The sequence below is a fragment of the Lissotriton helveticus genome, chromosome 5_1, assembly GCF_964261635.1.
Source record: "Lissotriton helveticus chromosome 5_1, aLisHel1.1, whole genome shotgun sequence".
Lineage (NCBI taxonomy): Eukaryota > Metazoa > Chordata > Amphibia > Caudata > Salamandridae > Lissotriton > Lissotriton helveticus.
The window spans coordinates 1,629,106,162-1,629,124,457 of NC_136065.1; the positions used below are offsets into that span (position 1 = coordinate 1,629,106,162).

The 18,296-nt window shown below is 44.4% G+C and overlaps 1 protein-coding gene across 1 annotated transcript in view; it reads right to left on the reverse strand.

Moving 5' to 3' along the window:
• Positions 1 to 8,722: 8,722 nt before the first annotated feature.
• ADCY4 (adenylate cyclase 4) overlaps positions 8,723 to 18,296 on the reverse strand; it is a 337,742-nt gene continuing 328,168 nt past the window's right edge. The window contains exons 25-26 of the mRNA XM_078644832.1: positions 12,075 to 12,199; positions 8,723 to 11,236 (exon numbers count right to left, since the gene is read on the reverse strand). Of these exons, the coding sequence (XP_078500958.1) occupies positions 11,084 to 11,236; positions 12,075 to 12,199 (278 nt within the window). The 3' untranslated portion in view covers positions 8,723 to 11,083. The remainder of the gene's footprint in view (positions 11,237 to 12,074; positions 12,200 to 18,296) is intronic.

The following is an 18,296-nucleotide window of genomic DNA, read 5'->3' on the forward strand; positions in this document are numbered from 1 at the left end:
ACTTGTAATGGCTCTCTATGCCGGCCCTACAGCTAAGGTTAGAGCGGGAGGCTCCTTCTCTTCTTCCTTCAGCTTGAAACAAGGAACTAGGCAAGGGTGTCCGTTATCACCATCTCTGTTTTTATTAGCTATAGAACCTTTTCTATACCATATCCGAAATAATGAAGCCATTGCTGGCGTTCCGTTTGATGACTGTACGATAAAATTAACTGCATACGCCGATGATGTGCTGATTTTGACGGAGAAAGCTGACGAGGCTATCCCGGCATTAATGGACACAATTGACAGGTTTTCTAAAGTTTCAGGGTACAAGCTGAATAAGGACAAAACAGAAGTCAAGCTGCTAAATAACATCGGGGGTAAAGAAATACTGGGTTCATCTGGCCTCACCTGGCAGCCAAAAGCTTTTAAATATCTGGGCCTAGATTTTGAGAAGGACTTAATAACAACCCTAAAAGTGAATGAGGACCTAACGCTAAAAAAGATCTCTACGTTGTTAGATAGCTGGTCACCCAAGTTTTTATCTTGGTGGGGTAGGGCTGAGACTCTTAAAATGATGTGCACACCTCTGGTTAACTACCTGGCTTGCATGCTCCCAATGACTTTTTCGGACGAATTCATCAAAAAAGTGGACAGGTTGTTTGGAGAGTTCCTGTGGCGAGGAAAAAAAGCCAGGATATCACTGAAAAAGTTGCAACTGGCGAAAGAAAAGGGCGGCCTGGGCCTACCCTCGTTCAGGAACTACCAGACGGCTTTCCTTTGTAAGCAGGGGGCTCTCTGGCGGGTTGATTCTACATCCTATACTCCAGTGTGGCTATCTATTGAGCGGTCATTAATGGCGCATGCACCCCTCTCGGCTCTCCTCAGCATGGACTTGTCCCATTTACCCCACTCCAAATACATTCTACTAAATACCAGAAGGGCACTCCTCAGGCTTGACCAGTCCCATAAGACTGATTCGGTAATTAAGAGATCTACCCTAATCTCGTTATGGCACAACCCTATGTTTCGGATAGAGGGGAAGACCCTTTATTGGGAGTTGTGGGCTACACGTGGTATCCATATGGTGCAGGACCTTTATGAAAATGGTAGGCCCATACCCTTCTCGACACTTCAAGAGAAATTTAATTTGCCACCCATAGAATTCTACCAGTTCTTGAAATTGAAAACCGCTATCTCTAAACGTGCCCTCACTACAGACCTACCATGGCTGCTGACCAGTCTCCGACTACTGTACCATGCTGACCACTTTGTATATAGAGTATATAAATTGCTCCTCCCCCTGCCCAAGAAACCACATAAGTTAACGGAAAGCAAGTGGGACTCGGAACCTAACTCGACAGGTATATCAATAGATTGGGAGGTAATACACAACACTGCATTATCAAATAAGGTATCCCCGATTCTATGTCAAACGAAATACATGTTGCTGAACAGAGTGTTCTGAACCCCTCAGAAACTGTTTAAATGTAATCTGAGGGACACGCCTAATTGCTGGAACTGCCAGGAAGCATCTGGAGACCTGACACACATGCTTTTTGACTGCTCCCTATTACGATCATTTTGGAGAAAAATATTTGCATATATTCATCAGGTATTTGGAATCACACCTGTACAAGAATTTGTATATGTCATTTTAGGCCCTTTAGAAACACAATTACCGGACATCCATGACCGACAACTGCTAGATATCATGTTGACATTGGCGTGCAAGGTCATTCTATATAAATGGAAAAATTTTGCTGAAGTCAACTTCAAAATATGGCTGGAATGGCTTTCCTTCTTGAGAGGGGCGGACAATCCGGCACTACAGTCGGCCACATGGAAACCTTCGAACAAAAAATTGTGGTCCTCATTGGATGCGTCATCCTCCCACTTTGAACCTCCATGATACACTATTGTCTGTCTATATAGAATTTAGTATCTCTGTCTGGTCCCATATTCTCCACGTTTAAATGCTTTCAACGTTTAAATGCTTTCAACGCTTAAATGCTTTCAACGCTTGGATGCTTTACTGTGTACTTAATGTCGCCTACACTGCGACCCATGCTTTTGCACGCCGATTGCTAGTGATATATTGATACATCTGTCCTCTTTCTCTCTTTTTTCCTCCTTTTTCTCTATTATTCCTCCTTTCCTCTTTACTCTCGCTATTTTTTCTTTCTTTTTTTTTCTTTTCTTTTCTTGTTCCTTTGATTATTGTAAGAGTCAATGTACCAACACTACATCCATCTGTGCATGGGAAGATTTATTGTATTGTCTTTGTTTTCGATTTTCTCCAATCTTCAATAAAAAAGATTTGAATAAAAAAAAAAAAAAAAAGAAACTAGCAATTTCTTCACACCTCTCAACAGTGGCTAATAATTTTGGGGGGCCTAAGGTGGGTTGTTTTTGACAATGTTAAAAGGTTCTCTGGGACGATTTTTAGCCTGGTCAAGTTGAGAACGAAGGAAGGAGGATTTTTCTTTGAAGATGTGCTTTTTGTAGTTGGCCCTGGCGTTTCTGAGGAGTACCAAATTAGAAGAGGAAGATTGATTCCTCCAAATATGTTCAGACTGCCTGAGGGCACATCTTTTGTTATTTAGGTCAGAGTTAAAACAGGATTTGGGTGGGATGTTTTTTTGTGGTTTTAGTTTAGTTGGGGCAATTTGGTCAAGGGCTTCAAGGATAGAATTATTGTAATGATCAGTTAGGTCAGTGGTGCTATGGGAGAGAGGGGGAGCAGTAATTGAGTTTTAATTGTAGATTCCAACTCGCCAGGGGGAATGAGGTGAAGATTTCGGGTTTCTTTCATTTGTTTGCTGCAGCTGGGGGTAGGAGAAGTAATAGAGCTGTTTAAGGTGAAGAGGATGAGGTGGTGGTCTGACCAGTCAACAGGTATGATCTTGGAAAGAGAAGCCAGAGCCTTGCTAGAGATAATAGCATCAAGGGTGGCACACTTAGAGTGAGTTGGAGATTGACAGAGTTGAGTCAGGTCACTAATGTCCAGAGTATCCTTAATGAGGTTAACTGCAGGGTCATCAGTTTTATTCCAATGAACATTATAATCCCTTAGGAAGAGATTACTGGAATTGGAGAGCGATGCTTAAATAATGAGGTCAGACAGCTCCTCGGCAAAGGTGAGAGAATTACCGGGGGTGGTAAATGGTAGTAGGGGAACCAGGAGTGGTAAGTTCGGCACAGAGGTATTCGAAAGTGGATGGGTCCTGGTGAGGGACCAGCGCAAATTTAAGTTTGTCTTTAAAAATTAGAGCAAGGTCTCCTATTTTATCAATTCTATCTTTTCTGAGGATGGAGTGTCCTGGAGAAGTGAGCATATCAAGGATAGAAGCGGAATGGGGGTTGAGCCATGTTTCAGTTAAGAATGCAATGTCAATGCTTTCGCTGAGAATGGTTTCAGCGATTTCCATAATGTGGCACGAGGCAGATCGGCAGTTAATCAGCATGCAGCTGAGGGGTAAAGTGTCAATGTATTGGGTGGAGGGACATGGGAGGATAGAAGTTAGTTGTTGCCGTGGCCTGCGTGACGATGGATAGAGGGGGTACCTGCTCATTCCCATGAGTACTGGGATGGCTGAGTGAGGGGAGGGGGGGTTCGCAGAAGAGGTGGGGGGTGGGAGGGTTTTATAGAGATCGGTGAGTTTAAGGGGAGTAGGATGGCTAGGGATGGGGGAGGGCCGAGTGGGCTGGAACCGTCGGTCATGGGGGGGAGAGACAGGGGAGGTCGTGGTCATAGTAATTCCCAAGGTCACTGGGCTGGAAGCATGGGGAGGAGGGGAGTTCAACGTTAAGGTGCAGGGGGAAGACTTTGTTAAGTTCAAGGGGGCCTGGTGGGGGAGGGTTGCTCTGATGGAGGGGTGGGCTAAGTGGAGTATTAGTGTTGGTAAATCTAGTAGGAGATTTGATGGAGGGGGAAATAGATCCTTGGACCTGAGGCGCTTTGAAATTTTGCGAAGGGACTGTGGGGTAGGTGTGAACCGGAGAGTAGTTCATGGAGAGGAGACAGACGTCATTTCTGAAGGAGGAGATTTCTAATACAAGGGTCGAGAGGTGTAGTTCAATATTAAGGAGTGATTGGGTAAGAAGTGAGGAATGTAGGTGGTCTATTAGATTCCGGAGGCGGTGTGAAGAGTCAATATTGTCTAGGTGAGGGTGACTGGAATATGGGAGGGGGGAAGCCTGGGGGGGCGGAGAAGAGAGTTACAGTGGGGTGAGGATTCATAGAGGGGTGAGAGAAGTTGGGATACTCTGGTTCTTAGTGAGGAGGAGGGGGTCAGAGGAGGTCATGATGGTTGAGGCATTGGGTTTGGGAGTGTTGGTTGGGACATGGGGAGGAGGGATAATAGAGGAAGGTATAATGGGGATTACGGGAACGTTAGGGGAAATATGGGAAGGTGTTATCCGGGGAGGCAGGGTGAGCCATTGGGGGAGTATGTGGAGGAGTTACATGGGGAGGGAGTGGATTTTGTGCAACTGGGGGCAATTTAGCAAGGAAACAAGGAGGGGAGGGGAGTAGAGTAGATCGTCGATCACTGGAAGGAGAGCGCCCAGTCTTTTCTCTTGCTTCTCATTGTTAACCTGCGATGACTAGTTGGCTGTTAACAAAACCATTAGCAGATCTAGAGCTGGATTGAAAGGCTTGGGAAACGTTTGCTGTCCGTCCATCTGCATTTCCACCTTTAGGACGTATTCTGACTGGACCATGAGGCAGGAAGAAGAGGAGGTGGACAAGGGAGAGAACAAAGAAACATGGCAAGAATGAGAGAAAGAATGGGGAGATGGGATAGAACAGGTTTCCAAGGCAAAGAGAGGAAGAGAGATCAAAGCAACACAAGTGAAGGAGGCACAGATATGAGAGGATAGAGACATCTTAACGGCACAAGTGAGGGAGCCAATGGGGAGAGGGGAGATTCAGCTGAAACAAGGAAAAGAGGCACAGATGTGTGGGTGAACAGTTAGAGAAGAGGCAGGCAGAGTGAGAAAGCAAAGGAGAATTGCCCAGAAGGTACTAATCGTGCATGTAGAGTATCAGGGGCCCTTCCTCTCTCAAGCCACTGACAATGCCAGGGCTGCCTTGTTAACTAGTCAATTCTTTGTTTATCTCACAGACTGGATGAGGCTGTAGTTTCCTTTCAATGGTCTCTCCTGTGAAGTCCATATTTCCCTTTCCCTAGAGGTAACAAACCATAAGCAAATCAGGGCTCCACTCCAACAGGGTCATTCCAACCTGACCATCTCTGATTTTTTTTTATTCAAATAGGGGTGGGGGGGATATGTGCATTGTCTTTCTCCCTTCTGCATGAGGACTCGCCTGTTAGCTATGGACTGTGAGGACGAAGGCTGATGAGTGGGCAGCAGATAGTCATATCTTATAATAAGTTTGTGGAGACTTCTGTGTGATTGGTTGCATACAGCAAACCCCAGGGTACACTGCTCTTTTGTCTACCCTGTGTCTGCATTTGCACTCTGTCTCAGATCCTTGGGTAATTCCAGACGAACTTACACATTGACGACATTGAAAACAAAATAATTTTCTGACTGTAAAATGGATGAGTGAACATTTCCAGCAGTCTTTATATTTTCCACTGGACAAAAGAAAGCCTCCTCGTGATGAACAGAGAAAACAGATTTGGGTGTTGGGCGGGCCAAGAACGATACAATTCCCAACTCTCCCACCGGACTCGCAACCTGCATGCCCGTTCAAATCAGAATGCTTCTGTCTATGCTTTTAATATATGAAAGAAATGAGATGGACCCCTTTGACCAGACCAGGGGAGTAGGGTACTCTTAACAAGTAGGAATGCGAATCCCTTGGTGGGGGAAATATGCTGGCACTGGGTCTCAAGAATCCCAGCACAGGCAATTATAACCCATATATTGAGTCATACAAGGTTAAACAGTACTCCTCCACAACTGTGAAATGCATATTTAAAAATAGTTTGCTTTAGTAAAAAAATCGTCACTAGATATGATTAAAACATACAATAAAATTGATTACACTGAAAATGACATCCACTTCATCTACCATAAAAATACTTCATTGCATACATAAAAAGAAACCAAACACAATTTTTTACACCGTAATTTTGCATAAAAATGATTGCGAGTACTTGTGACACCTAATGTGTACCAAAAAACATATAACAGAGAGACAGTTAAAGACAGTACATTTTGTAATTTATAAACACATCCGTTTTGGACAGTTCAATTGCAAATCCTAGATACCATCTCTTGTTATTATCTATAGGATATGCTGTTCATTGAGTTGAAAGGGGCGTCAACGCGTTTCGATGGTCCTATTGTTTTCCCATCTTTATCAAGACAACAGTAAGTCTCTCATTCATTGGCACTGTATGGTTGCCTTTAATCACAATCCTTATTTCATTCTATTGTTACCCTCACTCGGGTAATTTGCTGGGCCTGTTGTTGTCATTTGATCCAGGGGGTCTGTTGCAGGCAAAGGTGGAATTTTTTATTCAATTTAATTCTTTTGTGGGGCATTTTTTTCTGTAGGGTGGTTCTTTACGATGTTTCACAATGCAAACATTGGTTTGGCTCTGAAACGATTTTGCTCCTTTCTCGCCCCCTCTCCACAGCTTTTTGCTGTAAAAATAGTCCCACTCGTTGACTGTTTTATGCAGTGTCTCCTTGGAGTTGGCTTAAAATCATGGTAGTGAGTCCTTCTGCAGTGAATGCGCCAGACCCCCTGGATCAAATGACAACAACAGGCCCAGCAAATTACGTGAGTGAAGGCCACAATAGAATGAAATAAGGACTGTGATGAGAGACTTACTGTTGTCTTGATAAAGATGGAAAAACAATAGGACCATTGAAACGCGTCGACGCCCCTTTCAACTCAATCTGTGTGAACAGCTTATCCTATAGATAATAACAAAAGATGGTATCTAGGATTTGCAATTGAACTGTCCAAAATTTATGTGTTTATAAATTACAAAATGTAATGTCTATAACTGTCTCTCTGTTATATGTTTTTTGGTACACATTAGGTGTCACAAGCATTCGCAATCATTTTTATGCAAAATTACGGTGTCAAGAAATTGTGTTTTGTTTCTTTTTATGTATGCAATGAAGTATTTTTATGGTAAGTTGAAGTTGAAGTTGAAGTTAAGAGTTTTGCAAAGCGCTCGATCACCGTGCGGTTTCTTGGCGCTGAGGACGGATTGACCCAATGGGAGACAGAGGAGTCCGCCTAAGGCGAAAAGGCACGAGATATGGTAGATGAAGTGGATGTCATTTTCGGTGTAATCAATTTTATTGGATGTTTTAATCATATCTAGTGACGATTTTCTTTAATAAAGCAAACTATTTTTAAATATACATCTCACAGTTGTGGAGGAGTACTATTTAAACTTGTATGACTCAATATATGGGCTATAATTGCCTTTGCTGGGATTCTTGAGACCCAGTGCTAGCATATTTCTCCCACCAAGGGATTCGCATTCCTACTAAGGATATTCAGCTGCATATATGCTCTTTAAACACCCACCCCCACATCACGCAGTGTTTTGACGATTTGCTGTTAAAAGTGAAGAAACTGCGTACAACGCAGTGTGTCATATTTGTTATACTACTCTAATGAGCTCTATTAAGTGCTTAAGATATGTCAGGAGTTCTTTGCACAACACAAAAAAACTGCAATACATGACATTAATGGAGAAAAGTAATGGGATGTGTCACATGTTTAAGTGCATTAATTGGAATGGGAGACTCGCCAAAAAAGAATATTACTAGATCCTTACTCTTTGCCTGCTGCTATCTGTAAACTGTTTGCTTAAGAAGACTACTAAAGAACAGGGTGGCCCCAGGGGTGAGCGAACAGGGCAGTCGCCAGGGCACTAGGCGCAAGGGGGCATTGGGCGGAGCTGCAGAGACTATAGTGTCTCTAGGAACTTCTGCTTCAAAGCAGGCGGTTGTCCTTCTTGCAATTATCATTCTTTTCTGACACCCAGAACTCACATTAAGAATTTCCTTTTGGGAAGGAGATGTGGCCTAAAGACTAGAGCTGCCGAATTTGTAGCTGGAGAGCCAGGATTGGGGGTCCGCCTCAGCTCAACATTCCATGATTCTGGGCAAATCACTCATTCTCCCTGTGCTAAAAAACATGTTAATTAAACTGATGCTCAGGCAAGGCGCTCTATGGCTTTGGACCAAGTTTACGAGACATAAAACTGCAACAAATAACATTTTAAAAATGATGCTGTAAAAGTCAGGAAAAAAAGTAGTGCGTGTTTGAGCAGCATTTGGGAGTGCAGTATAGGGACAGCAGTAGTTAAAAAAACATTTAATCCATGTACTGGTTAAAATCAATTCAGTGATTTTCTTTTAGGGAAATAAAGAGCATGGTGTCCAGAACACTTTTTATGTGATTTGTACAGCTACTATCGTTAGCTGAACTATCAACTGCCTTAAATTGCACAAAGAGTAGTTGGACAAACACACGGATAAGGTGCTTGAGAGAGGTGGCACTTTGGTTGGTGGAGGGGCGTCAGGTTATATTCTGCATGGGGCGCCATTGGTCCAAAGGCCGCCTTGCCTCTTTGTTCACTTCTAATGAGTATGAGTGTAGCTGGCACTTTCCCCTTTGACATTTGAAGTCTGGGTAATTTGCAGACTCGATGGTGGTGCATTGGTAGAGATGCTCCTGGAAGGGGAAGAATGGGAGAAATTACAAGACAGACCCAAGAACCAAATGGGAGACAAATTTGGCTCCATATTTTTTTTTTATTATATAAATATCGTTCAATAACGCCTCTGCCTCCCACATCTCCTCGCTTTATTTCTAAAGTACGCTTGAGGATACAGGCACACAGGTTCTTTATACAGCAGGGATAGCAACACTGGCCGCAGCCAATATTTTGCAAATACAAAAAAAGCTTTACAAATACAATGATTCAGAGGCAAATATTCACACATCTTTGACTTTTTAAGAGACGTCGTTCTATGGGATTTTCGGGGAAGGCTGCATTTTAAAGATGGGTGCCATATTGCATGGAGGTAAGATCCATGTTCTCTCACAATCTGTTTCTCAAACTATGGGTGCATTTATCAGGGCCAGCGATGGGCTGAGATTAGGTGTTGTTGGAATAAGCCCTCTCTTGAGCAGTGGAAAGGATTCAGCAACCACATGCTTGAGAGGACTTTGGGTGCATGGACAAACTTTCACGAATGACTGGTCAGGTCACACCCATTCTCTGTTGTCCTGAAGAATGCTAAAGTGTCGCTGCACTTGACCCAAACATTATCAAAGTGCTGTTGTACATCAACCTTTTCTGGCAGATTTAAGCAACAAATGCATTTGTTTCAAATGTGTGCTTGATGGATGACTGGCCACTCACAGAGGCGTCCCCCAACACAGGCTGATGAGTGTGACAGACAGCCGGCAAACCATTGGAAAGAAAAATGTACTTCCCGGAAGATCAAGGAGGTGGACTATTGTTGCTAGTGCTCCCTATATCATTTGTTCATGCTAGAACATTTTCTTCATGCGACAAAGTTACACTTATTGCTGGGAGATGTGGGTTGCATGTAGTGATTTTGTCATAAGCAGGGGTCACAGTGATATATTTTAGGAATATTTATTGCGGTCACCATTTTATGGTGCCATATGGGGAAAACAAGCATTGGGAAGGAGGTTTGCCAATTCAGGAGACTCCATCATAAATAGGACATTTTGGCTCTTGGGATGCAAAGGTGATAACATAGTCAGGAATGTATCTCCAGGCAGACATAAGGTAGAGGAAGAGACGGTATAATCGAGACACATGGCTTCGATTGCCTCTATTTTCAGTGCTTTTGCCTGTGACGGCTTTCCCACAATCTGATATAAAACACTTCTTTTTTCCAGACGTTTTTACATGCTATTGTATTTGCCAAACGAAATATTAGGAAGTAGTCAGTTTTTCAAGATCTGGATTCTCCTCTGAATAAAAAATACACAAGTTATCAGTGATATTTCGGATTCCACTCAGTTCAATTTGTCCATGTTGCGCTCCTCGCATAGACCCATGTCACAGTTTACAAATGAGTTGTGTTGATAGAGTATCCTACAAACAAGGTCATGTTGCGTATGTTACAGTCTATCCAGGAGCTGAGGTTGGTCTGCACAAGTCAATGCTGCACTCCACACATGAAGTGACTGATGCTGTTATGTGCTTGAGATGATGGCTTCGGCGTCGCAGAATAAGCATGATCGACTGTTGCAATCTACACATGAGATGATGTTGTAATGAGTCGTGGGCTGCAAGAGTTAATGACATCAATGTTGCCTCTGCTTTGATGTTGATTTCTTCATTCAGCTAAAGGAGTGAAAGAGATGCTAATTTATTCGCCTGTGGCGTTGGGCATTTTTGTTGTTTATTCTCCTTTGCACAGTCAGAGTTTGAGAGTCAGTTACAGTCCATTTTTTTCTGCATTCACTTCCCGCTGTTTGTGTGCAGCCTGCAGGAGTTGACGTGTGATAGCCTCTAAGAAACTTTCATTTTTGTAGCAGTTAACAGCATACATCCCAGACACGACCCTTCATCCTACAGAGAGGATACAAGGCGGTGCCCCACTGTGTTGGGGAAGCATTATTGGCCGTGTCCTTCACATCACCACCGTGGGATTTGGTCCTGTAAGCTCAACACTTAAGATGATCTGTACCAAATGGCAGCTTCACTAGCAAGTTCCTGGTTCATCTTGTGCTGCACAGAATTCAGCAGTAATGTTCTGAACAAGTAAAGTTTATTTGGGCCATGCTGGGTCAACTAAGCAATCTCTAAGGATACGCACAAGTCCACATGCTCTGGAAGTCCATGATGGAAACATGAACGTGGGAAGCAGAACTGGCATCTCCTCCCACTGGGGCAGTGATCGCTGGTGTGTAGACGCCAAGATGTCAGTTGCACTTGAAGAATAGCGCGTGGCTAAATCCGGAGTCTATAATGGGCCACAATGTTCCTATGAGGGTGACCCAGGACACAGTGGCTCAGATGCATGGGGTAGAGCCATGTAGGTGACCAAGCTGCCATCACTTCAGGTAATGGAGGTGTCTAACCATGGCCTCTTCTTGTTCAACCAAGAATTAGTTGAGGACATTTCCTTGCGAGGTGGAGCGGGCAAGGTCGGTGGAAACAAAGTAGGTGCTCAGCTGCCCTTTGCCCTTCACTTTGATGACCCCTCGACTATGGCAGGTGTAGCCCAGTTTCTGGAGGACTTTGGCAGTTTCCTCTGTGACCTGGGGAGAGACAGATCCAAAGATCATTACCGAGATCTATTGAGTATCAGTGATCAGACAAACAAAGAACACATTTATTTCAACAGGTAACACAGCAACACAGAACGTCATGAGAGGTTGGACCACAAGGCCCCTGACCTTGCTCCATTCCCCTGCTTACTTCTGACTCAGAGAAAGCAGGAGCAACGCTGGAAACAGTGCAGACATGACCTCCAGCTCTATACTTACTCTGCTGGAAAAGCTAAATGAATGCACAACTCTTTCATCTCAGCTGAAGGGCATAGTTTGCGAGCTCTAAAAGTCTCTTCTACTGAAACATACAGCCTTTTGTGCTGTGTATTCCCTTTGTAATTAATATATTTATCTGTCTCTGTATGTCTATCTATCTATCTATCTATCTATCTGTATGACTATATATCTATCTGTAGTATTTACACATATACTTTCTTCAGTTTCTGCTTCTAGGTCTTCATGTTGCTGCGTTTTGCCAAACAATCTGATCTGCCTTTAACTGTCTGAGGAACAAGGAACAAGTCAATACTTCAGCTAAAGCTCACTAGAAACAAACCTCTAGATAAGGCTTTCAGATTAAGCCCCTACAACTGGAATCAACGTGCTGGTTGACACCCCCAGAAAAGGAAGTAATACTCAGATGAAGTCCCCAAAATGGGATATTGAAGTTCAGATGCGGAGCCATCAGAAAAGTACACAGAGCTAATACAATCGCCCTTACTCTATTACAACTCTTCATACGCAACAAAACATTATTCTTGCTGGCTCTTGCAAAGACTTATCAAAACATTTGTCAATTTTGAGGTTAGCAGAACATTGGGCTCACCTGAACCTTCCCCAGCACTCCAGTGCTATCCATCCGGCTGGCCACGTTCACTGTGTTGCCCCAGATATCATACTGTGGCTTCTGAGCCCCGATGACTCCAGCAACCACAGGCCCATGGTTAATACCTTGGAGGAGGAGATAGATATGAGAAACACTTTAGGCTCAGAGGAGAGGTGGAAAACGCAGAGTAAGCAATAGGCATGTTGCCCAATAATAGTGCGATAAATTAGTAACTGGGTCTACATACGCACCACTTTATTTTTAATTTCCCACATCACGACTTCTCCAACAAATACTTGTGATAAAGTGATGTAGGGAATTTTAACCTCACCACACTTGAGCACACACAGGCCCTCTTTTTTCATTTCTGGACGCTACTGACAAACCAGTTGGTCTTCCTCCAGGTGGAGGTCGGCATATATACTACTAAAGACCCAATGATGATGCTGTAACAGTACACTTAGGCGGAGAATCAAGATATACCGCCAATTGCCTGTGTACTTAAATGAGGGTTTTTATGGCGGTTCCAGCATAACCAAGGCCCTGGTTATTATACAGGACAAGTGGTCCATTCTCCCCCCATTTTGATTTTTTGTACTAACCGTTGGAAGCCGAATGGATCACAGCTTCTCTTTCCCTCCTCATTGATTATAATGTACTGGTGGTCAGTAGACCAGAATCTTTATAAACATTACTAAAGTTATGGTTTTAGTGGTCAGTACCTTTGAGCAACCAATTGCATTTTTTGAGTAACACTGGCCACGAAATACAACTAAAATGTAAGATCTCCAAAAGAAGACCACAATGGAGGGAAGATAGGTTCAAACGTATCAACTGTATCCACACAGCCTTATGTGTTGTTAAGAAATAAAAAGAGCCCCAGAGAAAAGTGTTAGCAGAGCAGTGCAGAATTGGGTGAGGGGCCAACCAGCTTTTTTGTTCCCGTCCACACAAAATCTGTGAATATTCTGACTGGGCTGTTTGCGTGGAATGGAATACAAACTAGAACCACCTTTTAAATTATCTGTAGTCATTTAAATTATTTTGTTTATAGTCGTTCATAATGATTGCAAATTAATTTGAAACGTGGATTGCAAACAGGTTGAATGTTCATACACAGGGGATGATAGCATGAACATTAGCATGGGGAAATATTTTACATTTTTTTAAAATGAAGAGAGCTTGCTTGGCATAAGATGACTTGCAGCCTGCACAGGAGCAGGGCCTGAAGTTTCTAACATGGGGCATATTATCAATGGACAGCGATAATTATTGCTGGCCGTGCTTAGCGATAATAATATTATCGCAGGCTATCTCTGGAATTTATCGCCCTGGTAGCGCGTTATTAACAACGCGTTTCTCCAGGGCGATAAAAATTCCGGAGATAGCGAGGTTATCACCCTTTTGCAGGGAGCATCGCTGGTTTTCCAGCGATGTTCCATGCAAAACGGCGATAACCTTGCAGATATGACCCACAGGGTTGTATCAGCATAATCCACCCCCTATGTTAGGGATGGCTAAGTCAGGATTTTAGCAGACGTTAGACTTTGGTGAAAACGGCTGTTTCGCCTATATCTAACGTGTGCTAAATTCATGTGGGCTACCTTGTAAATATCGTGATGTAAACATCAGTGATATTTGCAAGGTAGTCCCTCCGGGGTACGCCCAGTAACGCCCACTTTGTATCTCATTGGAGATGCAAAGGGAGGCGTTGGGAAAAAGCATGCTAACATGAGATTATGCATGTTAGCACCTTCTTGTAAATAGGGCGCTGGTTTTATCTCCGCTTTTTTGGCTTTTTAAGCCAAAAATGCGGAGATAAAGCCCTTGTAAATATGCCCCTAACATATCAGGACTCATCCGAAGGACAGATCTTACAAGCTGAGATTCAGTCATTGTTTGGTATCCAAACTGTAATGCTTTATACTTTTAGTTTCAACTTGCCGCTTGGCAGATGTGCCACTCTCTGGAGGGCAGGATTGGCAGTGCTGCTTCTTGTGGATCAGGCCCTGACCCTACCAGAGGGGTCTTACTGCCATTTCACGGCATAATCCGATATGTAAAACAGCCCTTGTGTGAACTCTTGTTTTCTGCAACGCTCCCCTTTTTCGAGCCAAAAAGCCGGAGAAATCTTGATGATTGACTCTGTGCTCCTGTAAGTGTTTAGAATAGAAGGTAAATGCCCTCTCCTGACCCTGCCTAGCCTGGTTAGTTGTTTCTCCTCCTCGGAATGAGGCTCCGGGGATAATACGTTGGAAGACTATTGCCTGTGATAACTGGAAATGAGAACTCACTTTTATTAGAAAAAAACATGCAATCATAAAATAATCTCGTCGGGTAGAATTAAGGTATAGGAAGCTATAACCGATAGAACACGGATCTCCTTTATTCCTAGCAGATGTTTCATTACTGGTGAGAGAGCGCAAACTGACCTAAATGTATGAGTGCATCACACTTACCTGTAGTAAGCACAAATCATGAGGAGAAATGCCATGAGTGCTAGTAGTATCTGCAATTATATTCTGAATGTATAGCTAATGTAGAGATTTAAGTAGAAGTGGAACTAATACAGAAATGTGTGACACTATATGATTTTATTAGATGTGATTATTCCTGAATCCATGTCGTGTAGCTGCTAAAATGTAAGATGGCATGTGGTTAAACGCAGAATGTGGTAGGCCTCAGGGCCAGAGCTAGAAGGGAAGGGGAAGGTGTTTCTTTTCACGACATAGATGAACTAATGTTTTGGTCATTGCATTAATGGGCCATGATTTATAGATGTGTTTACTGAATAATAGAATAAGAGTATTAACATGCTTTAATTAATGAAGAAGTTGAATGCTATAATCATTATGAGAAATATTGTAGGCCTGAAATGTTTAACGTTGATTTACACGTACATGTCTGGGCCGAGAAATGTTGCAAACCTTTTTGGAAGTCTATGAGAGTTGGGTTCTTGGCTGCAGATGTCTGTCTGCAAGAGAAAGGGAGGATCCGATTATAAATAAAATGAATAGAGGTCTGTTCAGTAGACGGCCCAGACATGGAGGAGGGTTCTGGAATGTTTAAGGGGTATCAGCGGGCCGGAGAAGAGTCTGAGAAGCAAGGTCAACTCCAACGTATGAGGCCCAATACAAAGCAGCATGGAAAAAGCCAGAAGCTACACCACGTGAGGGGCGTCTCATGAGGGGCGTCTCAAATGTTGTTGACTGTTTTGTATTAGGGACAGCACCCCTGGGTGGAGTTAGAGCAGATACCTGAGGACCCTTTAGAGAGCGGATGGGTAGGCAGAGAGGGGTCATGACTGGAGAACTATAGGTTTTCACCAAGAGACTTAGAGTGAGTGACTTCCCTTGGGGGTCATTCACTGCTGACACCTTTGTTAGGTTGGGATTTGGTTAAGTAGGGATACCATCTAGAGCAGGGTAGGGACAGCCTAACCTGTGTGTTTTCCTCCAACTTAAATGAAGGAGAGATATGCGTCAATGCTGATAGCTTTATTATTCTTAGAACTTGTGTTAGTAATTTCCGTTGCTCGTCTGAGGGCTTTCAGAGAGCACATGTATGTAGTTGGACCTGTGTATCTCGTGAATCTCATTCTGAGATGCCTGTATTTGCAGCTTATCATATCTTTACAATAAACTTTTGAAAGCTAGAAGTTGTTTGTGATCTTTTGGAGCGGGGTCCTTTATTGGGTGAACTAACTTGATAGGAGAGGCACTTTCTTCCTTCAATGACAGGCAACAAAGGTTCAGTCGACCAGATCGGGGTTTAGATCAATAGTGATAAGGTATCGATCAAAATCCCGCCCTTCCAGTTGGTAGCTATAGAGGATGGTTGCCTTCTTGAGGACGGTGACCTAGGCCAGGTTAGCTTACCCCAAGGCCCCTAGAAATCGATGATCGGAAGAACCGCCCGCTGAAGAAGATCCGGATGACGTGAGACAGAAAAAGCAGCAGTATCGGTCGAGAGTGAGTATAAAGGGTCATGCGTGTTAGATTGCGGTGTTTTTGTATTGTATCTATGTTGTAATGTCTGGCGGAGTTGAATGTCTGTAGAGTGACTGTGGAACAGGTTGTGAGCGCGCGCAACCGGTGGAAATCTTAAGTTCAAGGAGAGCTTAAGTGGTTCGGGTGTATCGGACACCCAGAGTAATTGTCAAATAGTGTGAAGGGGGTCATGAGGTACCATTGATCACCCGAAAGACCGAGATAGGGGGAACGTAAGAGTGAGTGCGTGAGTAACGGACGCTGGTCGGAGGTTACTGTGTGTGTAAGCAACCTATCAGAGAGACGATAGACATTTCGTCAGTTGTGTTGACAATTACATATAGACTGTGGACGTACAGTCGAGGGAAGTGACCGCTTGGTCGGAAGTAGTCATTTTTCGGTGTATGAATGGGACGCATGCATGACCGGGAGACGAGTTGAGAAAGGAGGGGTGCTGCTGCGAAGCGGAGAAAAGTGACGTCAGGAAGTGTCGCGCAGTGATTGGCTGACCAGAGAAAGACCGCGCTGTGATAGGCCAGCTAGCAAAGACGTCAGAAAGTGTCGCGACGTGATTGGCCGACCGGAGAAAGACCGCGCTGCGATAGGCCAAGTTAGCAAAGCCGCGACAGGATTGGTGGATTGTCATCAGGAAGTAAACAGAGTAGCGAGGCTGGATATTGTGCGCATAATTATGAAGTGTTTTAAATGGCTGAGAGCGGTGTTTAAAAAAGAGAAGCGGGGATCGTATGAAGGGGAAGAAGCCCCGCCGGAGGGTACGCCGGCTCGTTACATGGCAGTGAATGTTGGGTTGCATACGATCCTTTGGATATCAGAGTGGAGTAAGATTACGGAAGGAAATGAGGAACTGACGTTCCCGAAGTACGGGACGTTCAGATTAGAGGTGTTACATCGATTAAAATCAGTCATGACCTCAATGAGACCCTTGCCTAGACCGACCCAGTTTGAAGCCCTTGATGCATGGATTAGGGCAGCGCATGAAAAGAATATGAACAGACGACAAGAAAGGGTGAAACGATCGGTAAGGGCAGTGCAGGATGCCAGGTGGGATGCGGATGCTAAAAGATGGAGAGTGCATAACATGGAAGTAAATAAACTGTACCCAGTGTTAGAGGTGCCCGGAAATAAAAGCCCCCTAGAAGAAGATGATGAGAGCGAAACAGAGGACAGCCTGATAAACAGATTATTGACAGACAGGCCACCCCCGTATAATAGAGCAGGGGGAGAGGTCGAGCATAGTGAAGGAGAAAAGGGGGGCAATGCAGGAGAGCATGGACCGCTTCCCAGTTCAGAGTGGGATCCTGAGGCAAAGAAAGAGCTGTCCCAGCCTAGTCAGGTGCAACAGGTAGTCGGGAGGTTTGTGGTACAAAGAGCGCCGGAAACGGAGAGCGCCACATCCTACGCATTACCAGATGCACTACAGGTACCTGTTACCATAGGTCCTATAATATCGATATATGACCAAGAGAGAGCAAGAGGGGAAGAACGGGTACGGAAGGACAGAGAAAGAGCAGGGACGGCAAGGAGGAACGATACGATTAATTCCCCAAGTCAGATGCCGATACCGAGAGAGTGGAGCACCCCGATGCACACAGCAGGGGATCCAGGAGGGGATCCTGGGGGCCCTAGATGGCCAGCGGATCTGAGGGGAACTGGACGGAAATCCTTTCAAGAGCTAAATGAGTACATGAAGAAGTGGGATGAGGCAGTGGAGGCTCACAAGAGCATCATAGCTGCAGAAGCTGAAAGGGAAAGTCAGGACAGCAGAGCTCGGACTCACTGCGGGGCTGGGGAGAGCAGCCCGGAGTGGGACTGTAGAGAGAGAGATAGTAGGGGAGTCACCCATTGGGCCCGGAGTGGGAATAGAACAGACCTGGAAAACGGGGGCCCCGGGAGTGGAGGGGTGGCGTGCCCAATACTCAGTGAAGGGGAGAGGAGAGCGCAAGAGTACAGAAACAGCTTTAAGTGTCCACACTGTGTGCCCGGCACCAGAGAACAGAATGGGAGTTGTGAGAGGTCGCACCATAGTCCCTGTGATGACGGAAATGAGCGCAGCCCAGGGAATATGGGGAACCAGGAAGGATCGTATCGGATACTGAGCGATACTAGGCAAAGGGAGAGTAGCGACCAGAGGGAAAATAACAGAGAGGAGTATGGTGAAAGGAGAGAAGCAGGAGAGAGTGGGCAGAGCAAGAGTGGGGGTAACAGGCCCGTG